The 27,759-nt window shown below is 49.3% G+C and overlaps 1 protein-coding gene across 4 annotated transcripts in view; it reads right to left on the bottom strand.

The window, feature by feature from the left end:
- NCMAP (non-compact myelin associated protein) overlaps positions 1 to 23,950 on the bottom strand; it is a 49,885-nt gene extending 25,935 nt beyond the window's left edge. The window contains exons 1-2 of one of the 4 annotated variants that reach the window (XM_053576137.1): positions 23,908 to 23,950; positions 2,349 to 2,456 (exon numbers count right to left, since the gene is read on the bottom strand). In XM_053576137.1, coding sequence (XP_053432112.1) covers positions 2,349 to 2,413 — 65 coding nt within the window. In that variant the 5' untranslated portion in view covers positions 2,414 to 2,456; positions 23,908 to 23,950. Of the gene's footprint in view, positions 1 to 2,348; positions 2,457 to 5,816; positions 5,879 to 18,536; positions 18,731 to 23,907 lie in introns of those variants that run through there. The other 3 variants (XM_053576135.1, XM_053576136.1, XM_053576139.1) reach the window with 3 other exon arrangements.
- Positions 23,951 to 27,759: the final 3,809 nt, after the last annotated feature.

Raw genomic sequence — 27,759 nt, 5'->3', positions numbered from 1 at the left:
GCCTGTTGAGAGATTGAAAGTTGACAACCTCTGTTCCCACCCTGGGAGTTTCCAGGAGCTCCCCTCCCCCATCCCCCGTGGGCTTATAGTGCCTTACTCTTAGGGAGGAACCGCCAGCCAAGGATCACCAACAGACCTTTGGAAGGATAAAAGCCTCAAATATGAACAGCAAACAAAACGAAGGAACAGATGGAGGCGTTTAAAGCAAAGACACTACACAGAGAGCAGAAAAACTTCAAAATCCTCAGAGAGCAAAAACATTGCATCTATAAAATGAGAACAGGATGCTGTATGAAAAAATAACGACTTTCTGGAGCATGTGAGGCTTCACAAACACACACCTTGTCCCCAACCACCTTTTCCCAGGGAGCTCCTAGAGGATGTACCCTTCTGAAGTGGGGGAGCTGAGCAGGAGGAGGTGGGGCGGTGGGGCAGGGGTTCCAATAGGAAGGGACCAGGAGATGCCCGGGGTGACACTGCCAGGCCACAGTGTGGGGTTAAACAGTTTGACTTGGGGGTTAGGGGTCAGGGGAATTCTGCTAGCCAAGAAAAATATGAAATCAGTAGATTTTATTTATTTATTTATTTTTGAAACAGAGCCTCAAGCTGTCGCCCTGGGTAGAGTGCCTTGGCATCACAGCTCACAGCAACCTCCAACTCCTGGGCTCAAACGATTCTCCTGCCTCTGCCTCCCAAGTAGCTGGGACTACAGGTGCCTTTCACAACACCCGGCTATTTTTTTTGGTTGCAGCCATCATTGTTGTTTGTGAGCCCGGGCTGGATTCATACCCGCCAGTTCAGGTGTGTGTGGCTGGCACCTTAGCCGCTTGAGCCACAGGCGCCGAGCCAGTAGATTTTCTGATAGGTTTATCTAGACTGAATGGAGAGCTACTCTAATGTTGGAGTGTCTTGGGGGTGAATTTATAACAGATAGCTAAGCTCCTCCAAAAAGCCCCACCTCCCTTACCTCCAGTTTCTCTTCACCACCTCCCACACCCTCTGTGGTGGCCCTACAGAAGTAAATCCTTGTTATCCCCAGGATTCTCTGGAACTCAGCCTCCAAACTGCTGAGTCCACTGCCTTCTCCATTATGAATGGGGAAACTGAGGGCCTGTGAGGCCCCTGGGATACACTGAGAAAGGCAAGTTCACAGGTAGTTCATGTGCAAGACCTCCTTTCTGATTAATTCAAAATAAGATCAGTGGCAACATAGCAAGAACCAAACCACCCCTGAAAGAAACATGGCAGAGAGGCAACACGTGAGACCGTGCTGGGCCCCCCATCTGCCCCTCAGCTTCCTTCCAACCCCCCAGCTGTCATAACAGAATTACGTTTCTCAAAAGCATAAACAGAGATTTCTGAATGATTTCTAATTGCCACCTAAGCAAGAACATATAGACGTTAATTGAGCTTTTAAAGCAGAGTGTACAAGGTGGACATAGTGGACAAGGCAACTGAAAACTCCTGGAGGAAAAAATTGGGGGTGGGAGTACAGGGAAAAACACCAACCCAAGGACCAGCTATCTCCTTGGAACCGGAGATGCTGACCTCCACTGCCCCTAGGGAGCTCCTTTAAGAACCATGGCTGGTGCCTTCTTACAAACTCCAAACATCTGCGTTTAGTATCCCCGAAAGATCTTTTGGAGGTCTTGCTTTTGATTCTCTGCCTCGCCCTTCTCCTTTTCCAAGGGCTTGGCTAACCTCAAAGTGTTTGTCATTAACAAATTAAGGATGAAAATTCTCTCACGAGTATGTGTTTTAACGCGGAATTCTAGGAAACCTGGGGCACCGTAATCCTAACCTGTGACACTCTTGGAGCCCCTAGCTGCTGGTCTGTGGAACTCCCTGCCTCACCTCCTTAACAGGGCCACCTTGGAAATGCCAACAGAGAGGCCTGGCATGGGAGCAAGAACCTGGGCTGGGGTTCAGAGTCATGGATTCTAGTCTTACGCTGTCACTTACTTGGTGTGTGACCATGGGCGTGTTTCTTGTTCTGTCTGGACTGAGGTTTGCTCTCCTGCAAAATGAACAGCTGGGACCCAGGGTCCTCTCTCTCAATCTCCTTCTATCTGTGATACTTCCAGCACCCCCACTTGGCCCAGACAGGGTCCCTCACCCTCCTCAAGGCTGGTTTTCCTCCCTTTCCCTCCTTTCCAGAAAGAGCAGCCCTCCCTTTTCCTGCCCAGCCTGGGCCTGGCAGGCACTGGACTCCAGAGAGGACAGGAGGTGGGGGAAACAATCCCAGCCGTTCAAGCTGCCTGGGGTGAGGGCTGGCCTGCAGCCAGTCACAATAGGCCCTGACACAGAGGGGTGTTTGTCTGGGGACCCACAGTGTCATTTAAACTTACACTCTTGCCCTGGCCCACTGCGCCCTCTCTTTTCTCTCCACCAACATGGGCAGCAGGGTCAGCATCCAGTGTTGTTACAAGGTGGGATGTGGACGTGCACAGATCGCTCTGTGGGGACAAAAAAAGGGAGGTGAGAGGAAAGGGAGGGGAGCTGTACGTGTGGGGTGGCAGTGGGGAGGTAGAGGGTGGAGGCAGCGGGGAGGGAGGGCAGCAGAGGCTTTGAACAGTGCAGTGGGGCCTCACAGAGACGGTCCTTCCCTGGCCAGCCTAATCCCTGTGGGCAAGGTTCTTCCTTCTCCTCTCCAGGCCTCAGTTTCCTTAGCTTTAAAATAGGGTGATGTTCCTGCCCTTACACTGTGAGAACCATATTAAATAAAATGATGAACTTGCAGCTCGGTGCCTGTGGCTCAAGCGGCTAAGGCCCCAGCCACATACACCTGAGCTGGTGGGTTCAAATCCAGCCCAGACCCGCCAGACAACAATGACGGCTGCAACCAAAAAATAGCCGGGTGTTGTGGCGCCTGTAGTCCCAGCTACTTGGGAGGCAGAGGCAGGAGAATCGCCTGAGCCCAGGAGTTGGAGGTTGCCATGGGCTGTGATGCCATGGCACTCTACCCAGGGTGACAGCTTGAGGCTCTGTCTCCAAAAAAAAAAAAAAAAAAAAAAAACAGATGAACTTGCAATAACCAGTGTGGTACAGTGAAGACAGCAAGGGTTTGGACTCAGAGGGACCAAGATGCCAATCTTACTTCTGCCACCTCTAAAGTCACTGTTGTGGATGAATTACCTACTCCTCGCGAGCCTCAGTTTCCTCCAGATGCTGGACACAATTGAAAGCACTCAGCCCAACAAATGTGTGGGAACAAATGAAGAGCCAGTCAGAGTTGCATTATGAATTTTGTGGGCCCCTTCCACCATTACACATTTTCATGGGCTCTAAAAATTTATCTTTTTCTAGTATGAGGGGAAAAAATGATAACATTTTCTTCACTCTAAAAATTCTGTGCATGCCCTCTGCTGCCCTCCCTCCCCGCTGCCTGCCTCCACCCTCTACCTCCCCACCACCTCCCCACACATACAGCTCCCTGCCTTTCCTCTCGCCTCCCTTTTTTTGTCCCCACGGAAGGATCTGTGCACGGCCACAGTCTCCTGTATCTCATGGCCCTGGTATTGTTTCAGCTGTCTCATCTCCCAGCTCTGTTGGAGCCCTCCTGTTGAAGAATCCACTATGGATCTCAGAATCTTGGAACACTAAATTGTGAGTGTTCTCCAGAGATAGAACCAATATCATATGTCCATAGATACGGGGGCGGGCGGAGGGTTATTCAGGGAATTGGCGCCTGTGATTGTGGTGGTTGAGGAATCCTGTGACTGGCCTTCTGCAAGCTGAAGAGTCTGGGAGGCTGGTTGTGCAGCTCAATCCAACTTTGAAGGCCTGAGAACCTGGTGGGTGGCAGGCATCCAAAGGCCGGGGGCCTGGAGTTCTGTTGTCCAGCGCAGTAGATGAGCGTAACCCAGCTCCAGGAGTTAGACTGACCCATTTGCCTTCTCCCCATTTTTGTTCCCTCTGGGTCCCCAGTAGATTGGTGGTGCCCACCCACACTGAGGATAGATCCTCCCTACCTTGCCCACCCAGACTCACATGCTAATCTCCTCCGGAAACACCCTCACAGACACGCCTCAAAATAATGCTTTACTAGGTTTCTAGGTATTCCCTAAGCCAGCCAAGTTGACATCTAAAACCATAGACACTGATGCTTCACACCCCAAAGACCTGAACACAGGAGTCCCTGTTTGTGCCAAAACTCTGAGTTTCAGTATGGTGTGAGTCCTGTCTCTGAAAGCTGATGGGGCCCAGGAGAACCTCAGGTAGGGAGACTGGGAGGATCCGGGTCTGCCCCACAGACAGGTGCCCAGGTGTCTGAGCTGGGCCTGGCATTCGTGCCACTAGGTTGGGGGTGGGGGCATTAATCACTCATAGTCTAATTGCTCCTTTTGGACCAGGTGTGGTGGCTCGTGTCTATAATCCCAGCACTTTGGAAGGCTGAGGAGGGTGGATAGCCTGAGCTCACATGTGTTCAAGACCTAGAGCTAGAGTGAGACCCCATCTCTAAAAAAAAAAAAAAAAAAAAATAGCCAAGGGTTGTGGTGGGCACCTGTAGTCCCAGCTACTCAGGTGGCTGAGGCAAGAGAATTGCTTGAGCCCAAGAGTTTGAGGTTGCTGTGAGCTATGACACCACAGCATTCTACCAAGGGTGACAAAGTGAGACTCTGTCTCAAAATAATAATAATAATTGCTCATTTTGGACACATCTTCTGGGCCAACCACTAGGCTTGGGATGTCATGTTCATAGTCTCACTGACTCCTCATCACACCCCATTCTGTTTTATACCCAAGGAAACTGCAACTCAGAGAGGCTGAGTAACTCGTTCAAAGTCCCAGAACTACCAAGGTGGGACTGGGATGCAGTTTTCTGCTTCCCAAGCCAGGGGCCTTTCTACCCTGCCCCTGCCGGAAGTGACGGAAGGCATGTGGAAGAGACTTTGAGGGTGTGCAGAATGTGTGGGGCAAGTGCGAGTCAGGTCCAATGAGCAGGAAAGAGGTCCGGGGAAGGATGTAACAGGTGTACTCCTGGGGCAGGGTGGGCTGAATGGGGCGGTGGCAGGTGGGCAGAGGGGAGGCGAGCTTGGCCAGGTGCAGCTATTGCTGAACACATCAATAGTTATTTCACTTCATCACTAAGCTGCCCAGGGCCAGGTCTGTTTACCCACAAACCACAGTAGATGCTGAGCTCAGCCCACACCTGCCCCATTCTGAGACCACTGATTGCCTCTGAAAGAGCAGCCCAGAATCACAAAGGAAGGAGGCTAACGGCCAGGCAGAGGCCTCTGGCTTGAGGTTCACCTAAGGAAGGGAGTTCTTCTTTAGGGACAGGGAGCCCATACCCATACCCGAATCACACCACAGGTAGCTTTCGGTGTGGATGATCCACCCCACAGTGGAACCCATCAGTTTCACAGCCACCCCAGAGAACTTCCTAGAAATAAATCAGACCATGCCCATCTCTGCCTCCACCTTTGATGGCCTCTCATCAGCTAAGATGAGTGAAGTGCCAACTCCTTTGCAGGGCTTTCACCAGCCAGCAGCGTCTAGATCTGTGCTCTCCAATATGGTAGCCATCGGCCACATGTGACTATCGAGCCTTTGATATGTGGCTGCTCTAAAAACCTCAGGCCTATTTCATATTGGAACATATGATGGGCAACAAGGCCCCACATGGGATGGACCCTGTAGACCTCTGCCGTCTCCAGCCTGGCTGAGCTGAGCCCTGTCCATCCTTCCCACCCCTGCCACAGGGCCTTTGTGTGTGCCAAAGTACTCTCCTCATCCACTGACACTCTGCTGGTGAACCCATGTCATGTCAGATCCCCATGCTGTGGCCTCTTGTAGCACCATGTCCCTCTCACCATTGGTTGCAGTCAACATCTTCCACTTGGCAAATGGCTTGTCCCACTCCAGACTCAGCTCTAGGAGTGAGGAGACTGTGTTGGTTTTTACCCACTTTTTGACACCCCAGTGCCTCACATGCTGCCTGATGCGTTGCAGGGATGAAGGCATTTGGTGAATGAAATAAACAACTGGCTCTGTGGATGAGCAGCGGGTGCTCAGCAACGTCTGGCTGAACAGCAGCACCGAGCAAGGATCAAGCACAGAACATCTATCCGGCTGGTGCTTTCTCACCGCATGTGGCTGCCACCGTGATGCAGAGGTGGCATGAAACCCTGATGCTGTGAGCTCCCAGGGCACAGGTGCTGAGCAAGGGACTGGGGAGGGCAGGCTGCCTGCAGGAGCAGACTCTGAGTAGCACCATGTGGTCATTAAACTCCTGGGCTGTGGGGTCAGAGCGACCTGAGTCTGAATCCCAGGAGTATAATAGTAGCTTCTATTTACTCCATTCTAAATGCCAAGCCCCCTGCTAAGAACTTCATGCTTGTTTGATTGTCTCTCAACCCTGAGCAGACAGCATATTACCATTTAAGTTTTATGTGAGGAAATTGAGACCCAAGGAGGTTAACTAACTTGCCCAAGGTCACCGGTTGAGGTAGGATGTGACCCCAGGGAATCTGACTTTAGAGGTTGCTCCACGTTTAGAAGGATAGAGCACTGGCTCAGCACCTGTGGCTCAAGCGGCTAAGGCACCAGCCACATACACCTGAGCTGGCAGGTTCGAATCCAGCCCAGGCCCGCCAAACAACAATGATGGCTGCAACCAAAAAATAGCCGGGCATTGTGGTGGGTGCCTGTAGTCCCAGCTACTTGGGAGGCGGAGACAGGAGACTCGCTTAAGCCCAGGAGTTTGAGGTTGCTGTGAGCTATGATGCCATGGCACTCTAACCAGGGCAGCAGCTTGAGGCTCTGTCTCAAAAAAATAAAAATAAAAATAAAGGATAGAGCACTTACAATGTGCCAAGTGCTTTCCTAGAAACTTCACAAATACATTTTTTGTTTTTTTTTAGAGAAAGAATTTCACTTTGTCACCCTTGGTAGAGTACCGTGGCATCACAGCTCACAGCAACCTCTATCTCTTGGGCTTAGGCAATTCTCTTGCCTCAGCCTCCCAAGTAGCTGGGACTACAGGCGCCTGCCACCTCACCTGGCTTTTTTTTTTTGTTGCCGTTTGGCTGGGCCCAGGTTCAAACCCACCACTCTTGGTATATGGAGCCAATGCTCTACTCACTGAGCCACAGGCACTGCCCTACAAATACATTTTTTTTTGGTTTTTGGCCGGGGCTGGGTTTGAACCCGCCACCTCCAGCATATGGGACTGGCGCCCCACTCCTTGAGCCACAGGCGCCACCCCTACAAATACATTTTTATGTGCAAAGTTTTAAATCTGTATTTGTATAACTCATTTCATCCCATAACAACCCTCTGAGGTGGGTATCATTATCCCCTTCTTACAAGTGGAGAAACTGAGGCCCAGAGAGGTTAAGCAGCTCTGGTCACTCTGCCAGGGAAAGTGGCAGGGCTGGGTGGAACTTGGGCCTAATGAACTAGAATTTGTGCTTTTAACCACTTCGCAGCTTCTGCTCAATGAACAGACGTTATTATTATTATTGTTTTCCTGGGATCTTGTGAGGTGGAGAAGGGAAGGGTGCCTACCCTTTGATCTGGGAAGGGCAATGGGAGTGAAGACTGAGGGCTGGGGATGAAGATGGACACATTTGGAAAGGCAAGTGTCAGATTTGGTGAGAGGATGGGATGGTGAGGGCCCCAGCCCCATGGGGACATGTGTCCAGGGAGGGCTGGAGTGAAGACTAAATAAGACTAAATGTGACAGTTGTATAGGGAATTAAGCTATGGTGGCCCATGGCTGTAGTCCCAGGTACTCAAGAGGCTGAGGTGGGATAGTCACTTGAGCCCAGGAGCTCAAGACCAGCCAAGGCAATTAAATATAACAAGACCTTGTCTTTAAAACAAATAAACGGTGGGGGCGGCGCAGGGGGTTCAAACCTAGCCCCGGCCAAACTGCAACCAAAAAAATAGCCAGACATTGTGGTGGACGCCTGTAGTCCCAGCTACTCGGGAGGCTGGAGCAAGAGAATCTCCTAAGCCCAAGAGCTGGAGGTGCTGTGAGCTGTGATGCCACAACATTCTACCGAGGGCGACAAAGTGAGACTCTATCTGTAAAAAAAACAACAAAAAACCAACCAACCAACCAAACAACAACAACAAAAAAATGGTGGCTCATGCCTGTAATCCTAGCACTCTGGGAACCCGAGGTGGGCAGATCGCCTGAGCTTACAAGTTCAAGACCAGCCTGAGCCAAGAGTGAGACCCTACCTCTAAAAAGTAACCGGTGTTGCAGCAGGCACTAAAGTCCCAGCTACTTGGGAGGCTGAGGCAAGAGAATCAGTTGAGCCTAAGAGTTTAAGGTTGCTGTGAGCTATGATGCCATAGCACTCTAGCAAGGGCGACAAAGTGAGACTCTGTCTCAAAAAAAAAAAATAAATTAAATAAATAAATAAAAGAACAAAAAAAAAATAGGGCAGCACCTGTGTCTCAAAGGAGTAGGGTGCCAGCCCCATATGTTAGAGGTGGCGGGTTCAAACCCAGCCCTGGCCAAAAACTGCAAAAAAAAAAAAAAATAATAATAATAATAATAAAATAAAACAAACAAAAATCCCTATTTTATGGATTCCGTGTGAGATGTTTGAAAACTAGGAATATCAGAGCCAGAATGGCTGGGTAGACTTTGGAAAGCGACTTAACCTCTCTGTGCCTCCATTTCCTCCATGGGGTTGCTATTTGGATGAAAGGTAATATAATAAATACAAAGCCCCGACAGAGTGTTTGGCACGAAGCAGCCCCTTAATACATCTCATTTCTCTCCCTTCCTCTGGCTCTAGGATGAGCTCCCCAAACCCTAAGCTGTATCAGAATCAGGGCTAAAATCAGCCTCGAGACCCCAGAGCAGTCAGTGAAGGAGGAGAAAGGCAGGGAAAAGTCACGCTACCCAGTTCCAACGTGTGTCCAAGACCAAGGAAAAAGAATCCTTCTAGTTTATTTCCTTCTCCTTCCTGCCGTGTCAACTCAGGGTTATATAACTGAACTTCTCTGCGAGCTACCCCCTGGGGGCCTCCAGGAGGCAGAGTTGGCAGTGACATAAATAAATATTTCCGTGCTCGCTGCCCCTGGCCTCGGGTTCTGAGCAAACACCACAGCCTGAAAGGGAGGCCGTGACAAGGAGAAAGCTCTGGGCTGCAAGTCACAGGACCGTGTTCCAGGACCAGCCCTGCCTGCCTCGAAGGACGTGGACAGGTCGCAAGCCAGCACCCAGTTAGATGAGTTTTCTTTTTTTTTTTTGTAGAGACAGAGTTTCACTTTATTGCCCTCAGTAGAGTGCCGTGGCATCACACGGCTCACAGCAACCTCCAACTCCTGGGCTTAGGCGATTCTCCTGCCTCAGCCTCCCGAGTGGCTGGGACTACAGGCGCCCGCCACAACGCCCGGCTATTTTTTGGTTGCAGTTTGGCCGTGGCCGGGTTTGAACCCGCCACCCTCGGTATATGGGGCCGGCACCCTGCTCACTGAGCCACAGGCGCCGCCCCAGTTAGATGAGTTTTCACAACAGCGTGACCTGTACCCGAGGAAAGATGCCAGCGCGGCTGGGGGGCGTGGAGCCTTTGGGCAGTTCTCCCTGTGGGTAGAGTAAAGCCCACGCCCCTCCCCACAGACTGGCATTTGAGGTCCTTCACAATTTGGACCCGTCGCCTTTCTCCTGGCTCTTTTGGGGCTATTGGGCTTTCCCCAACAGGATTTGTCCAATATCCTCTGCCCCTTCCTTCCCCCTTGAACGGGATGTGTGGTACAGCAGAGGAAGAATGGGCTCTGGAATGGTCCATTCACAGCAGCTGTGAATTCTGGCTTAGCTGAGTCACCTCGGGCTCATGCCTTAACCTCTCCAAGCCTGTTTCCCCAACGGTAAACTAGACTTTGTGTCTTATTCCTTGTGACCATCAACAGAGATAATTGTTGATAATAATTGATAATTGTTGATAAAGCCGGTTACTTAGCTTTACTGTATCTACCAGGCATGTGTAAGGGTTTTGCACCGTGTAAGTCATTTAGCAAAGCACACTAGCCCTCTGGCAGAGTGTCCTTTTTCTTCAAGTTGATTCTTTTTATCTCCAAGACCTTCCTAAAACCTCCCCTCCTATCTCCAGTTGGTCGGACTCTTCTGGGAATCTTCACAGTGTCTCATAGACACCTTAGTTATGGCACTTGTCACGTGGAGGTATTGTCATTAGTGGACAAGTCTGGCTTCCATTCTATTCTAAGTGCTCCCTTTCTTGGTCATGGCCATACTGCTGGCACCCAGAGAAAGGCCTGCACTTGAATGGAAAAATGGGGAAGTGTGTGCATGCGTGCACACAGGCTGCGTGGGAGACACACTTAACCAGGTGCCCGAGGACGGGTTGGCTCTGAACATACACTTCGCTCTCTGGGCTTTGAATCCCTGAGCTCAGAGAATGGGCCATCAGATCCCCTCTCAGTCCTGTGCAGACTGAAGGAGCAACTCGCAGACTCCTCTGGACGCCTGTCCGGCTTGGACTTGGACCATATTTTCTAGTCAAAACCAGGATACTTGTCCCAGAAAAGTATTTGTGGGCCACAAGGCATCCAAGAGGGGATCTGGAAGCTTAGGAATAAATGTAGAAACACTGGATTTGCCAGGATATGAACTGTCAAATAGTTCCAGTATCTGGGCAGTTACAGGATATCAGCTTCCCAATCCCTGGGTCTGGCACAGGGTTGTATGTTCTTGAATTCAACAGGTCCTGGAAGCCTTATGATTCCTTCATGTTGCTAATTATGGCAGTCACTGTAGCTCCTCAGTCTGGCCAGTTCCGCAGTATTTTGGAAGCCTCCAGCCTTTCCAATATTTTAAAAGAATTAGGTATATAAAATCCCTCCTACCAAGGGGAGAACAGAGAGAGGGAAGGAGGGAGAGGGTGGAGAGTCACGGTGTGTGGCACACCTTTGGAGGGTGGGACACTATAAGAGGGATTTTATCTAACAAATGCAATCAGTGTAAGCTGGTTCTTTGTACCCTTAATGAATCCCCAACAATAAAATAAAATAAAATAAAATCCCTCCTACCTAAAATGCCACATACCACTTCGATTACTTGCCCTGAAGCTTGACTTACAAACCCTGAATTCCCATAGCTCCAGCAGCATCTTTTGGATTTGTTTCTTTTATTTTTTAAGTATTTCCTCTAAGAGCATTTTCAATGTGGGTCTTTGTGTATTTCACCTTCTGAAGCCTTATTTGCCTAAGAATATTTTTACTATGACCTCATGTTTGAATGACAATTTGGCTGACTTTAAAATTCTGGATCGAAAGAGTTCTTTTCTTCTATTCTTAATGACATTACTCCTTTCACTTCCTTTATCAGATGTTGTTACCGAGAAGTGTAAGGCCAGTCTGACTCTTGCTCCCTTGTAACTGATCAGTTATTTCTTTCTGCTCGTCCCTTTTGTTTTTCAAATTTGTAATTTTTTCTTCTTCTTCTTCTTCTTCTTTTTGGGTGGGGGGGGCAGAGTTTCACTATGTCACCTAGGTAGAGTGCTATGGCATCACAGCTCATAGCAACCTCAAACTTCCTTAAGTGATTCTCTTGCCTCAGCCTCCCAAGTAGCTGGGACTACAGGTGCCTGCCACAACACCCTGCTGTTTTTTGTTGCAGTTGTCATTGTTGTTTAGCTGGCTCAGGCTGGGTTCGAACCCACCAGCCTTGGTGTATGTGGCTGGTGTCATAATCACTGTGCTACGGGTGCTGAGCCCATATTTGTAGTTTCACCCTTATACCTGGGTATGGATTTTTTTCCTTATTCTTTTCTACTGTTTGATTATGTTATGAGCCCTTTTTCAGAATGAATCCACATTCCTTCATTTTTTCTTTAATTTTGGGGCCATTTAATCTCCGTTATTTCTTCACTTGTCTTTTCCTCGTCTCCACTTCTATTTGTCTTTTCTTTTGGGACTCCTACTTCTATTCTCCATATTGCTCAGCTTTTCTTTTTTTATTTGTTATCTCTTTACCTTTCCCTGCTGCTTTTGGGGTTTATTCTCCATCTGCTCATCCTATCTGCTGACACTCTTCAATGGAAGTTATGTACATTAGATTACTTTATTCCTGCATCTTCTCAATTGCTTTATTGCTTAGATTTGCCCTTTTCCTTTCCTACCTGGCAAAATGTGGCTTTCCCTTCAAGGACCTTTTTGAGATCTTTGTCCAGTTTTAGCTGCTGGGCTTCTCCTACTGTACCCAACCAGGGTAGACAACACATTTCATCCTGTAAACTTGGACCACTTTGCCAATTTGCTGACCTTGGCAGTGTCCTTGCACAACTTGAGCTTCATCATCCTTTTAGATGGGATAGAACACTGTATTTCTGCCTCAGCTCTTTAGAAGACATACTCTTACTGCAAATGTAGGAAGGTGCATTGAAATGCCTTTTACGGTTCTTACTACAACAAGAAGTCTCAAAGGGATTGAATTTCCATTTGGTCCCTTTTGCTTCAGCAATGGCCCAAAAAGGGTAGAGTCTATGACTTCCTGTTCTTGCATTATTTCACAAATCTCTTCCTGTACCTCCTTATATATAATTATCATGCTTTACTTTAAAATCTGGGTCCATCTGCTTCAATAATGCTGCTTCAGATGGGATATGAGGCTTGATTTGTTGTCTTATAGTAGTTGCACTTCTCAGGTGTCTATTTTGGCAGGTGAGTTCGAGTTCCCCTGGGGTACCAACTATCTGTCTGGTAATGTGCCCTGGGGAAGGGCTAAAAGCATACAGAGAGGTAAAAAGAGGAGGCTCAGGACAGAGAGCCATACCAACATCCTGGGCTATCCCCTCTGGCTGCCACTCTGCCAACTATAACCATCAGGCTTCCCAGAGAAAAGCAGGCTGTGGGGAGGGGCATGAGGGGCGCAGACTCCTCTGGTGGATCCACTAGCCTGGGGTGAGGGTCATTGGAGGCGCACTAATGGAGGAGGGGATACCTGAGTGCTTGCCCAGTGCTTGGCCATTTTGATCCATTCCTCACTCCAGCAGAGCTTTGAGCTGCCCCAGACTTTCCCAGGCTACAGTGATTTTCTCAAGATAGGGAGTAGGGACTGGACACAGACTAAAGGGCAGGACAGTGAGAGGGGTTAGAGTTCAGGCCCTGGGGTCCGTCAAACATTCATTCATTTTATATTGGAAGCCCATTTGTGCCTGGACATTGTGCTGGGGGATGAGAGACAGTAAGAACAGGACTGGTCCTTGCCCTCGAGGGTGTTAGGCTCTGACAACAAACTAACAGACTTGGATGCAAATCCCGACACCACCACCTGGGCAGCTCACTTTGTCTTTCTAAGCCTCAATTTCTTCATCTGCAAATGATCACAGCACCTATTCATAGGATCCCTGAGACAATGCTGTCAGTGATTAGCACAATGCCTGGCACACTGAAGGCTCTCCAAAATGTTAATTATTATTATTATTGGGATCGATGATGTTACTGGGAATGAGGTAGGAACTTGGAGCTGCTTCTAAAAAGATATATGAGTTGCCTTTCATTCTCTGGGCAAACAAGTTACCCTTAGGGTCTCTGACTGGAGAAAATGAGCAGGTAGGGCATCCAGAATTTCAGAGAAAGAATAGTGAGTGGGTTTTGTTCTTAGAAAATTTGCCATAAAAAACTAGCAAGGCAGAGAAACAAACAAAACAAGCTCCAGAGAGAACTACTAATACTACCAAAGCTGTTAAGATTTCAGATAACTGGTCTCTTTTTTTTTTTTTGCAGTTTTTGGCTGGGGTTGGGTTTGAACCCACCACCTCCAGCATATGGGGCCAGTGCCCTACTCCTTTGAGCCACAGGCGCTGCCCGACAACTGGTCTCTTTCCCTGGTTCTCTGTTTGTCTGTCCTTTTCCTTCCTTCCTTCCTTTCTTTTCCTTTTTAAAAATCGAGACAAGGTGTCTCCAGGTTACAGTGCAGTGGCCTCATCATAGCTCATTGCAACCTCAAACTCCTGGGCTCAAGCAATCCTCCTGCTTCAGCCTCTTGAGTAGCTGGGATTACAGGTGACTGTCACGACACCTACCTAATTTTTCTATATTTAGTAGAGGCAATATTGCTCTTGCTCAAGCTGATCTCAAACACTTGAACTCAAGGGAGCTCCTTTCTCTGACTCCCAGAGTGCTAGGATTATAGGACTGACCAACGTGCCTGGCCAGGTCCCTCCTGGGGATGCTGAAACAACTGCAGAAGGTGTGGGCAGCGGTGTGGTGGACAGCACGCAGCTACGTGTGGGTGCCTAGGAAGCTCTCAGCCAGCTAGAGTTAACCATTTGCTTTCCTCTGGGAACTGCAGACAGAAACCTTAGGAAACCTCAGGAAACCTCCAGGAGTGTCATGGGCAGAGTAAGGGAAAATGTCATACAATTGCTTTTCGTTGCATGACAGACTGAGTAGATACCTCCAGGTGGCTGATTTTTCTGTTTAGTAGAGATGGGTCTCACTCTTGCTCAGGCTGGTCTCGAACTCCTGAGCTCAAGCAACCCACCTGCCTCAGCCTCCCACAGTCCTAAGATTACAGGTGTGAGCCACTGGGCCAGGCCAGAAATTGTTTCTTATTAAGTGATTGCTGTGGCTACTTGGCTATTATCATCTCTGGTTAATAAATTAGGAAACTGAGGCTCTGAGAAGCAACGTGGCTTGAGGTAGAGGACAAGGCTTTTCCCCTACTCTTTTTCAACCCTCTTCCCGGCTAATGCCCCCATTCACAGCCAGCGCCCCAGAGCAGGGCATGCTGGCCGCCCACAGCCCTGAGGCCTTGTATGGCAGGTGCTACCCATCCAGGGCCCCTGCAGCTCAGGTGTGTCCTATGCAGGCGGGAGGCCCCGCTGAGCAGAACAGGCCTCTCTTAGAGATTGGCACTCCCTGTCTTCCTTCCCTAGGCCAACTTCAGCCACTACCCTGGGAACTTCAAACCTCAGGAAGTTCCAGCCCCACCCCCTGCCCTGCTCAGGGATTCATGAGGCTCACTGACCAGCTCCTTCCTCGGCTAGGTCCCTTTCCTGTCATCTTGCCTCTTCCTGCCTACCTGGGATTTATACTTCTGATCAGGAATTCATTTCAGAGCAAACAAGGGATCATCCTACCAGGTCCTGAGGACAGCAGGATTCCCAAGGCTGAAACACTACCAACATGGAGACAGGATAGATGGCGATGGGGAAACTGATGAGGGAAATATGCACAGGGCTTGGAGATTGTCCAGGAAACATAAACATGTTGCCACTGCTACGCTGGCGTGAGAGGCCCTCCGACGGCAGCATGAAAAGTGCCTATCTTAACACAGGCGCTTCTGGCCCTCCATAGTTCAGCCCAATTTAAGGAGGTTTCTATTTTGGATATTTTTCTTCAATATCAAACATATATATTTTTTAAAAATCAGGTGAATGTATTGTAATTTTGGATCTTTTTTTTTTCATCATACATGAGCTTTTTAGAAATTAAAAGGATTTATTGAGCAACTTAAAATCCATTTTTTTTTTTTAATCTTCCTTCCCTTGTTATTGGAAGATTGGAAAATAAAGAAAAGTTGCTGGCAGCACCTGTAGCTCAGTGGGTAGGATGCTGGCCACATACACGGAGGCTGGTGGGTTCGAACCCGGCCTGAGCCAGCTAAATAACAATGACAACTGCGACAAAAATATAGCCGGGCATTGTGGCGGGCACCTGTAGTCCCAGCTGCTCGGGAGGCTGAGGGAAGAGAATTGCTTAAGCCCAAGAGTTGGAGGTTGCTGTGAGCTGTGATGCCACAGCACTCTACCCAGGGTGACAGCTTGAGACTCGATCTCAAAAAAAAAAAGAAAGAAAGAAAAGTTGCTGCATTGACAAATCCCAGGGAATTTTACCACCCACCACAGTGTCAAAAGAACTTGGAATTAGGAGACATGGATCTTCCCTACATGACCTTGAATGTTGTCTCATCCTCTCCAGATGGTGGTTTCCAAACCTTGAAAATGAGGGTGCTCTCTCCAGTACATTTCAGGGTCTCAATAGCTCTACCATTCTGTGGCTGCGTCTCAGGAACAATGGGAGGGGACCCAGCTGGGATGTTGCTTTCCCCCTCTCAGAGCTCCAGGAGCAGCGACATCATGTCCAGGCCTCTCCCTTGGGTGTAAATGTCTAGAATGCCCTTCTCTGAGAAAAGGCACTGAGGGTGGTGGGAGAGAGGGCAGAGATGTCAAACACGTGAGAGGGGCTGGCAGTTGGTGGAGATTAGACAATGAAAACTGAAGTTCAAGGTCAGTTTGGTCAGAATCTCCTCTCTCATAGCCAAGAGGCAGCCTGGGCTTATGCATTCCACCGTATCCCTTGAGCACCTGCTATGCTATGGGCAGAGGCTGGGCTAAGTCAGAAGAAGTTTACGGAAAGTGCTACAAGGAGGACACTGCGTCCTGTCTCTGTATCCGTGCTCCCCTAAGCCTCCCTGCTTTCCAGGGGGGTGGGAACCCAACACAGCTGCTTGCCAGGAAGTCAGAAAACTAAAGACCCCTAAACTGTACTTGAAGTGGTTCTACCTCTAGCATACAGCTTGCCACCAGTCTGAGGCAGGGTCCATGTGGTGGTGCAGAAACCAGAACTGACCAAGATGAAAAGCTGTTGATGGGAAATTATTACATCAGATTCCCACTGTGTGTCTGGCCCACCACACTGCCTCCCTCCAGCTCACCTCACCACTAACCAGCACAGAGCCCAGCAGGGACAAGGTAAAGAACGCCCCAGCCCATGACGGGTCATAGCAGCCCCTTCCCTTTTCTTCTTCCCCTCCCATCAGGTAGTCATGGCCCTTTGCCATCTGTGGGCTGCCCCTCTATCCCCTCTCCTTACCCCTGCAACTTCGGGTGGACACTTAGAGAACATGAGAAAAGTATGACCCACTTAGACTTCCAGCTCCTTCATCTACTCCCAAGTGGCTCTGGGGTCAAGATTCTAAGATGTTATACCTGTGCTCTGGCTGGGCCCATCACTTTGCCACTGACACACACACACACCTCAAGAGGAACTGCCTGGAATCTCTTACACTGCACTTCTGTTCCATCCACTGTGACCACTGTGTCCCACCTCCACACCCACCCATCAGTACCGGGCCATCTCTAAATCCACTACTCTTTGTTACCTATTCACCACGTCTCAAGCTTAGTACTTCACATTCATTCATTCAACAGCTGCATACGAAGACACTGCATGCTGGGCACCAAGCTGGGGCTGGGGATATAACAGTAAGCCAAATAGACATGGTTCCTGCATCCAAAGAGCCACAGTGTAGCAGAAATTAATACCTAGTATTTGTTGAGTGCCTGGTCTATACGGAAACTGTACCAAGCACTTTATATGGATTATCTGACTTAATCTGTCAGAGAAATTGTTTCATTAAGGAGCACATCAAACTGAACCACAGGGCAAAGACTGGATTTGCCCAAGGCTAAAAAGATAGCCCTGGATCAGGGCCATGGCAGGGATTCCAATCCCACGGTGACTCATTCCACAGCAGGGCTCTAACCACTACTTTTCCTCTCCCAGACCCACTCAAATTCCACCTCCTCCTAGGAGTTTTCTGGAACCTTCCTCCTAGACTCAAGGGCTTCCTTGGTCTCTCTAATCCAGCACTCATAGTCCACATAGCCATCTCCTCCTCCCACAAGGATGCCCAGAGAACTTCGCCAGATTCCTCCCGAGCTGCTGCGGGTGCCTGGTGAACTTGGTGATCTGAACCCTGGTGTCTTTCTTTCTTTTTTTTGAGACAGAGTCTCAAACTGTCGCCCTCAGGAGAGTACTGTGCTGTCACAGCTCACAGCAACCTCAAACTCTTGGGCTTAAGTGATTCTCTTGCCTCAGCCTCCCAAGTAGCTGGGATTACAGGTGCCCAGCACAACACCCGGATATTTTTGTTGTTGTTGTAGTTGTCGTCGTTGTTTTAAGCTGTCCTGGGCCTGTTCGAGCCCGCCAGCCTCTGTGTACGTGGCCGGCGCTCTACCCACTGATCTACGGGCGCCGCCCCCTGGTGTGGGTTTTCATCTTGTTGAATCGCAGATCTTCCCGAGGGGCCTCAGCACAGAGCTGACACATCAAGACGCCCATTTCACAGATGAGGGAAACAGAGTCCCTACTACTGAGTGAAAGTCCTATCTCTTCTGCGGGTCCGATCAGCTCCCTTTTCTTCCAGAGAGCCTGGGTTCCTCTGCTGCCAGAGGCTTCGGTATGGGGTTGGGACTCAGAAACGATATGCTTACTGATAATTTCAAGCTCCAAATGCAGGCTGGCTCTAGCAGCGCTTCTCCGCGCTCTGCTTAGCTTCATTAGAGCTCTGGGCACCTGCACTTATCCCCTTATCTCCAAACCCCACTAAAGGCGATTAGTCTCCCTCCCACCCACCCACCCTCAAACCACCACCTTTGTGCTCAAATATCAGGCACTTGCTTCAACAAAGGTGCAGGAGAGGCCGGGGATCCCTCATCCCCAAACCCCGGCTCTCCTTGGTCCAGCTCGGCCGGCAGATGGACAGCGGCCGCCGTGCCCGAGCCGGGCCGCACCTTGCTCCCGCAGACCCCGGCACCTCCTACCTGCTCCGCGGACCCCGCTCGGCGAACCCCGCTCGGCCCCGCTGCGCTCCCGGCCTGGGTGGCTGCGGCCGCCGCTGCCCCGCGCCGCACACCCCGGGATCCCGCCCCCGCCTGGGGGGTCCCGCCCCCAGCCCCGCCCCGCCCCGTGCAGGTGATTCCGGAGCCTGGGGGCCTCTCTGGGGGCGCCGGGGTCCAGCACACTGAAGCGGCGGCGCCTCCCGGTGGTGTCCCCGCGCCTCTCCCGGGCCTGGGTCCTTTTTGAGACTCCAATTCTGGCACAGTCACCAGACCAGGCTTCCAGGTCAGACTTCTCAGGGGACAAAAGAGGAAGGGCCTTGCAAACAGATGCCCAGGCGAGCTCCTGGCAGTTTGTGTAGGTGGCTTTCAGGAGCATGACGTTAACCTGATTGAAGGATTTGGGGACGGATTGGGGTTTAGATAATCACAGAATGTTGCACTAGGCGGAAACACTTGGCAACCCTCAAGTGTCAAGAACTCGGCCCATGAGAAATCAAGGACTCCCTCCTCCCAGACTGCTCGGTTTCCCGCCGCATCCTGACCCGGGACTGCACCCCTGGCGCGCGGGCACTTCCTAACTGTCTGTAGAAAGAGGGAAGGGATCTGAGAGCGAGGAACCTCAACCCCTCTTCTTTTAGAAACAGGGACACTGAGGCCCAGGAAGCAGAGGTGAGCGCTCAAAGTCACGTGGCAGGTTAGTAACAGGAGTAGATATTAGTTTCCTCATTCTGTGTTGGAATTATATCCAGAAAGTAGTGGTTATGGCATGTTGCTTTGCCACTGAGCGCCTGTGGGAGGCTTTCAAAGCCCTGGTCACTTCCTCCCCAGCTGGCTAGGAACTGAGAAAGAGTTCCCTGTATTTTTCTAGGAAACTCCACTCTAGTATATATTAATAAATTGAGAAGTATAATTCTGTTACACAACTTCTTCGCCAAAGATGTGAAACACAATCCTTGGCTTCAAGAGCTTCTCCCTGGGGGTGGGATTGGGCGGCGGTGGGGAGGGATGCAGACCTGGCTACAGGAGAGGCTGCAGTGGGGAGGAGCTGCTGGGAGCCCACCCTGGCCCTGAGGTCTGAGTTCCAGACAACATGGCACTGTGGGCAGTGTGTGGGGCCAGGGCTCAGGGGTGAGCCTGTCTCAGGTTCTAATTCTGACTCCATTGCTTACTAATTGCAAAGCCTTGCGCAGTTGCTCACGCCTGTAATCCTATCACTGTGGGAGGCTGAGGTGGGTGTATTGCTTGAGCTCATGAGTTCAAGAATAGCCTGAGCAAGAGCAAGACCCTATCTCTAAAAACATGGCTCAGCTCCTGTGGCTCAAGCGGCTAAGGCACCAGCCACATACACCTGAGCTGGTGTGTTCCAATCCAGCCTGGGCCGCCAAATGACAATGAAGGCTGCAAACAAAAAATAGCCGGGCGTTGTGGCGGGCCCCTGTGGTCCCAGCTACTTGGGAGGCGGAGGCAGGAGAATCGCTTGAGCCCAGGAGTTGGAGGTTGCTGCGAGCTGTGATGCTACAGCACTCTACCCAGGGCGACAGCTTGAGGCTCTGTCTCAAAATAAATAAATAAATAAAAACAGCCAGGCGTTGTGGCAGGCACCTGTAGTCCCAGCTACTCGGGAGGGTGAGGCGAGAAAATCGCTTGGGCCCCAGAGTTTGAGGTTGTGAGCTATGATGCCTCTACTGAGGGTGACAATGTGAGACTCTAATAATCATAATCATAATCATAATTGCCAGGTAAAAGGAATTTTGAAAACCTCTTGAGACTCATTTTCCTTCTGTAAATGAAGATAATGTACTTAGTTCAGTATAGTTGCGGTGAGGATTAGAAATGAGATAAAGGTTGCAGAGTGCTACGTAAATGGGAGGATTACTATTCTAAGTGGTAGTCGGACTTGGGATGGGGATATGATGACGCAAAGGGAGCCTTGGCATCTCTGGGTAGGAGACGATTCAGTGGCCTCAGTCTTCTGTTACTTATGGCTCTGCTCTACCTGCTGCTTTCTCTCCATAGGACACCTGCCAAGTCAGAATGAGTTTGTGCACAATGACAGTGAGGGACTTAGGAATGGAGCGTTCCTTTCACCAGCCTTCCCATAGCCAGATCTCTCTCACACACACACACACACAGACGCCATGCCTAGGGAGGAAGAAACATAAAAATGCTCGAGATGACCCTCACCTCTCAGCTTATTCACTCATTTCATACTAGGGAATATTCACAAAGGGCCAGGCTCTTTGCAAGGGGATAGGGCAGTGTCAGTGGTGGTCCCTCCCTGCCCTCACCTTCCAGTGGGGTTAGGGAAGAACAGTTTATCCAAGCACAAAACTGGGTAACATAAAAGAAAAATTACCTGTGCCACAGTAGCTCACACCTGTACTCCTAGCGCTCTGAGAGGCCAAGGCAAGAGGATCTTTTAAGCTCAGGAGTTCAAGACCAGCCTGAGCAAAAGCGAGATGCCATCTCTACCAAAATCAGAAAAACTGGCTGGGCGTTGTGGCGGGTTCCTGTAGTTCCAGCTATTTGGAGGCTGAGGTAAGAGGATCACTCGAATCCACGATTTTGAAGTTGCTGTGAGCTGTGACACCATGGCACTCAACTCAGAGCAACAAAGTGAGACTCAGTCTCAAAAAAAAAAAAAATCTGTGAAAAGTTCTGTGAAAGAGATAATTCCTGCTATTATTGATCACTGTGAGTGGGAGGGCAGGGGCTCCTTCAGGAAGAGAGGAAAGGATATTCGGCCAGGAGAGAACAGGTGACTTGAGATCTTAGAGACAAGCAGACAAGAGGGGCTGGAGCTGGGGAAGATTGTAGAAGGGGATGGGTATCAGTATGTGCAAAGTCCGTAAGGCCAGTGTGGCCAGCAGGAGTGAAGGTCAGGGGAGAATGGACAGCCTGAGGTCAGAGGCAGGTAGAGCTCAGCTGTTGTGAGGTCTTACAGGTCTGAGAGAAGAGTTTAGGGAAGGGCATGAGGGTATTCAGAAAGGCAACAACCTGATCTGACTTACTGTTTTTTTTTTTGAGACAGAGTCTGAATTCTGTTGCCCTGGCTGGAATGCCACAGCGTCAACCCAGCTCACAGCAATCTCAAACTCCTGGGCTCAAGCAATCCTCCTGCCTCAGCCTCCGAAGTAGTTGGGACTACTGGTGCCCACCACCACACCTAGCTAGTTTTTCTATTTTTAGTAACGACAGGATCTCACTTTTGTTTAGGCTAGTCTGGAACTCCTGAGCTCAAGCAATCCTCCTGCCTTGGCCTCCCAGATTGACCTGCATTTTTAACAGATCACTCTGGCTGTCTGAAAAGAACAGAATGGGGGAGTCCAGGCAGAAGCATGGCATGGAATGGGGGTTGAGCATGGAGGCAAATGGCAGAGGTCAGATTTGGTATATATTCTGGAAAGAGAACAGACAGGAACTGCTCACAGAGAAGGTTCAAAGGAGGCCAAGTAGTGGTTTGGTGGCTGAGGATCAACTCCTGCCCTGAGTTTCGGTGGCTTCCATGACCAGTCTTTTTTTTTTAGAGACAGAGTCTCACTTTGCTGCCCTCGGTAGTGCGCCCTGGTGTCACAGCTCACAGCAACCTCCAGCTCTTGGGCTTAGGCGATTCTCTTGCAACCTCCAACTCCTGGGCTTAAGCGATCTCAGCCTCCCGACTAGCTGAGACTACAGGTGCCCACCACAACACCTGGCTATTTTTTGTTGCAGTTTGGCAGGGGCCAGGTTTGAACCTGCTACCCTCGGTATATGGTGCTAGCGCCCTACTCACTGAGCAACAGGCGCCGCCCTCTTTTTTTTTTTTTTTTTTACACAGAGTCTCACTCAGTTGCCTTTGGTAGAATGTCATGGTGTCGTAGCTCACAGCGACCTCAAACTCTTGGGTTCAACTCATCCTCTTGCCTCAGCCTCCCAAGCAGCTGGGACTACAGGCTTGCCAGAATGCCAGGCAATTTTTAGAGAAGGGGTCTTGCTCTTGCTCAGGCTGGTCTTGAACTCCTGAGCTCAGGCAATCCACCTGCTTTGGCCTTCCAAAGTGCTAGTATTACAGGCATGAGCCATCGCACCCAGCCCCCCATGACCAGGATCTTAACTCTTTTCTGGCTGAGCTGGGTTATAGACCTTCTGGTCTCTCCTGGATTTGACACCCAAGTCCAAAGCCAGAGAGGTGAGGAAACATGCTGTTTCTTATGTACATTATTTAAACATTGGAAATGATCACAATTCCAAGTAATAGAGTGTGGCCAAGCTAGTTGTGCTTCATGATAGAAGCTCCAGCCATAAATGAATTCTCAGGCATTTCCAGGGCATAGAGATGCATGTACACGTATAAATAAATAGAAAATGAATATAGCACATTAAACTCTTAGAACTGTATGAAATCTATGCCTATATGCTGATTAAGATTCCAAGGGAATTTGGTGTAATATAAATAAATTGTGCTAATTTTCCATGTTCTTTTTCCTGTAAAGATGTTTGTATAAATCAGTTTTGTATGTCAATGAAAATTGCTCAGAAAATTACCCAACAAACCACCCCGTTTCAGCTGTACCATATGGACTCTTACGTACTGGGAGATTTTATTCTTTTTTTTAAAGAAACAGAGTCTCACTTTGTCACCCTCGACAGAGTGCTGTTATGTCACAGCTCACAGCAACATCCAGCTCTTGGGCTTAGGCGATTCTTTTGCCTCAGCCTCCTGAGTAGCTGGGACCACAGGTGCCTGCCACAATGCCTGGCTATTTTTTTGTTGCAGTTTGGCTAGGGCCGGGTTCAAACCTGCCACCTTCGGTATATGGGGCCGGTGCCCAACTCACTGAGCCATAGGCACCACCAGGGATATTTTATTCTTTAAAAACTGCTGCTGCCCTTGAAAGCAATGAAACGTGCTTATAAAATTACCCAACAAACCACCCCGTTTCAGCTGTACCATATGTATTCTTAGGTACTGGGAGATTTTATTATTTAAAAACTGCTGCTCCCCCATGAAAAATACCCAAATGCACAGAGCGATCTTTCCCTTTCCCCTTAGTGGAGACTGTTGCGGTGAACCCTGTTGCTGTGAACCAGCCTTTGAGCATCTGGATGTTCATCTCCCGGCCAGGATTGTCCAACCTTTCACTTCTCCCTTCAAAGCCTTAATCTGCCGTTTATGGCTTTTGAGATGGTTGCTGGGGAAACCAGCAAATGTCATGTAGGATTAGAATGCAATTGCAGGGGTAGACAAAGCACAGAGAATCATGAATCCAGAGAAACCCAAGTCCACGTTGATTAATCCAGTCCAAAAAATAAAAAAAAGAGGAAGCAAAGATACGTAGGCCCAAATGATTTTGAATTAAGTTCTTTACCTTACCTTTCAACCACGAGGGCGGAGGGGACAGCAAAGGCCAAAGGACACAGGTCATGCTTCTTAATTATCTACAGGTCACACCACGTGACTTTTCACATGGCTGTTCTCCAGCAACACGTGTATTAGGGGGTGGTGCCCAGGCAGGAGATCCAGAGGAGGGCAGACACTCCTCCCCCAGGCTGTCCTGCACGTGGATTAATTCCCATTTCACTTCTGGGAACATCTGGTGATGGAGGATGAGGAGATAAGAGGGTGTCAGGGGTTGTAACCCCAGCAAGCCACTTGATCTCTCTGGCCCTGTTTTTTTCTCATCTGGGAAATGGTAGCTCGGATTGCTTGGTCTAGTGATTTTCTTTTTTTTTTTTTTTTTTGTAGAGACAGTCTCACTTTATGGCCCTCAGTAGAGTGCCGTGGCCTCATACAGCTCACAGCAACCTCCAACTCCTGGGCTTAAGCGATTCTCTTGCCTCAGCCTCCCGAGTAGCTGGGACTATAGGCACCCGCCACAATGCCCAGCTATTTTTTGGTTGCAGTTTGGCTGGGGCCAGGTTTGAACCTGCCACCCTCGGTATATGGGGCCGGCGCCTTATCGACTGAGCCACAGGCGCCGCCGGTCTAGTGATTTTCAAATGGTGTGGTATGAGAGGATCTTAGGTGTGCCTCAAACTTTTTGAAGATCATTAATTGAATTATTTTTGAAAGAAGTTCAAAGCATAGTAAGTATATTCTTTTCTTTACTCTTTTTTTTTGGATAAACATCATTTAAGTGTGCTACAGAAGTTTAACTGTAGGTTCAAGTGTGCCATGAGATAAAAGAGGTTGAAAAGCGGGCGGCCCCTGTGGCTCATCGGGTAGGGCGCCGGTCCCATATGCCGGAGGTGGCGGGTTCAAACCCAGCCCCGGCCAAATTAAAAAAAAAAAAAGAGGTTGAAAAGCGTTGGCTTGGTCTCTGAGGCCTTTTCCAGCTCTGTGCTAAGTTTGGTGATCATGCCTGTTCCTTTAAACTCCCAGCCCAGGTAATTACCTGACAGCTTCCCCATTTCTAAAATGTACATCAGCACAAACAACTTGCACGTAATTACAAGGGAAAATCTTCTGTTCACAGAATGATGAGAAGCTGTAAATTAAGTTAAGCCCTCCTGCCATCAGCAAAGCCACTCTTTCTCACCTTGACAAAGTAGTTAGACCATTCATGGTGATCTCAGATACTGAATCCCTCTCCCCTGGTAACTTCCTGGTGCATACCCTAATATCACAGTCACCTTAGGAATCCCAGAGTGAAAGCAGAAAGAATACACACACACACACACACACACAAAAGAAACAAAGAAAGAAAAAGGAGAGAGAGAGAAAGAAAGAAAAAGTAAAAAGCTGGTGTAGTGGCTCACTTTGGGAGGCACAGGTGGGTGGATTGCCTAAGCTCAGGAGTTCGAGACCAGCCTGAGCAAGCACAAGACCCCATCTCTACTAAAAATAGAAAAACTAGCCAGGCATTGTGGCGGGTACCTGTAGTCTCAGCACTTGGGAGGCTGAGGCAGGAGGATCGACAGAGTTTGAGGTTGCTGTGAGCTATGACATCACGGCACTCTACCCAGGGCGACAGAGTGAGACTCTGCCTGAGAAGGAGAAGAAGAAGAAGAAATTTCAATAGCTCCTCTATTTACTTGCTGTGTGACTCAGACAGGTCTCTCAACCTCTCTGGGCTTCTGTTCTCTGTTCTATAATTCATTCACTCATTCAGTGAATATCTTCTGAGAGCCTATATGTACCTGCAATGAATGGAAGAGATGGTAATTTCTGTCCTGATGAAGCTTAAATTATTATTTTTTTTATTTTTTATTTTTGTAGAGACAGAGTCTCACTGTACCGCCCTGGGGTAGAGTGCCGTGGCGTCACACGGCTCACAGCAACCTCTAACTCTTGGGCCTACATGATTCTCTTGCCTCAGCCTCCCAAGCAGCTGGGACTACAGGCGCCCGCCACAACACCCGGCTATTTTTTTTTGTTGTTGCAGTTTGGCCGGGGCTGGGTTTGAACCCACCACCCTCGGCATATGGGGCCGGCGCCCTACTCACTGAGCCACAGGCGCCGCCCAGAAGCTTAAATTATTTTTTATTCATTTTTTAAGAGATGAGGGTCTTGCTATGTTGCCCAGGATGGAGCGCAGTGACTATTCAGTTTCCATCAGACTGCACTAAAACCTTGAACTCCTGGATTCAAGTGATGTCGCCCTCTGTAGAGTGCTGTGCTGTCACAGCTCACAGTAACTTTAAACTCTTGGGCTTAAGCAATTCTCTTGCCTCAGCCTCCCAAGTAGCTGGGATTACAGGCACCCACCACAAAGCCTGGCTATATTTTTGTTGCAGTTGTCATTGTTGTTTAGCTGGCCTGGGCTGGGTTCAAACCCACCAGGCTGGGTGCATATGGCCAGCACCCTACCCACTGAGCTACGGGCACCGCCCTCAGACTCTTTAGAAGCTAGGACTTCAGGTGTCACCACCATGCCCAGCAGAACCTTAACACCTCATAGCAGAAAAATGACAAAAATAAAGCAATTGTACAGCATGTTAGAGAAAAATAAGTGACCTAGAGAAACACCCGAAAATGTTGTGGTGAGAATGAATGAGCCCATTACATTACTTTGCCAAACAATAATAGGCTCTGAAAATATGAAAAGTAATTAAAGCATTGTGCGGGATCTGGGCAGAGACTTTACTAACACTCCTCGTCTGACCCTTTGTTTGACTCCTGCGCTTTCCCAGCCCTCTCACCTATGCCTGGCCTTCCATCAAGACCCCACGTCCTGCCATGAAGCCCATCTGACACCCCCTCCCCCAGTAAAAAGCAACGCCCTTCTCAGGCACCCTAACACTGTGTTTGCACCTGACCTAGGGCCAGCGATTCTCTCCTTCTACCACAGCTGGCTGTTCACGGATCTGTCTTCCTGTTCTGTTGTAGGCTCTGGGAGGGCAAGGGCTGAGGTTTATATTCCCCACTCCTACCCCTTACATTTTATGTTAATTTTTTTTTTTTTTTTTTGATGTTTAATTGCAAAACGAGCTTGTTTGCCTCATAGCGCCCTCTGCCTTGTATGGACTCTGCCTTTCTTACAGGCGGCCAGCAGGATTTATAGGAGAGATGCAGTAAGGGGTGCAGGTTAAGGGTCCAAGGCTCCAGGATCACTCCTGAAGTTGCTGAAGGCTTTCTTTTTGCCTAGAACTGCTTTGTCTAGGGACATCCAAGCATCACTCCGGTGAGAGGAGGCCATGTCTATGTAGACATTAAATGCTCCTGGAATTCAAGATTTTACTCCTTTTTATTCTGGGACCCACTTACCAGGCACCCAGGGGAATTAGAGGTGGGAATGACCTAGTCCCCAGCCTGCTAAAAAATCACAGAGCCCTGGCTGACTATCGGTCTGGACACTGTGGGATTTTTCTGGAAAGACTGGTGTCACCAGGGATCTGGTTCCAGGATGTGCAGATTAGGGCTGGGTGTTTTATCCTTCTCTTTATCCCTCTCTGCAAGGCAAGCTAAGCTCACAGCGCAGGGAGAGTGATGTCTGCATAGCCTGTCATGGCTTAGATGACAATGTCCTTGACCTCTATGGAACCCCAACAGCTCACACAACCTGTTCACTCTGTCATCGTGCAAGGCCAAGGAGTCAGGCGATGGGGTCAAGTTAGAGCATCTCTGCTACTACCAGCTGCACTTGCCAAGTGTCTTCCCACTCCCCGTGCTGTTCACTCCTACAGTTAACCTGCCAGAAAGGATCATTGCCCCCGTTTTACATACAAAATGACTTCACAAGATGTCCTGGTGAAGGGGGATTTTATTTTTATTTATTTTATTTAT

Source organism: Nycticebus coucang, chromosome 22 (assembly GCF_027406575.1).
Source record: "Nycticebus coucang isolate mNycCou1 chromosome 22, mNycCou1.pri, whole genome shotgun sequence".
Taxonomy (NCBI): domain Eukaryota; kingdom Metazoa; phylum Chordata; class Mammalia; order Primates; family Lorisidae; genus Nycticebus; species Nycticebus coucang.
The sequence above is the reverse complement of the archived record's forward strand: the minus strand, read 5'-3'. Positions and strand labels throughout refer to the sequence as shown.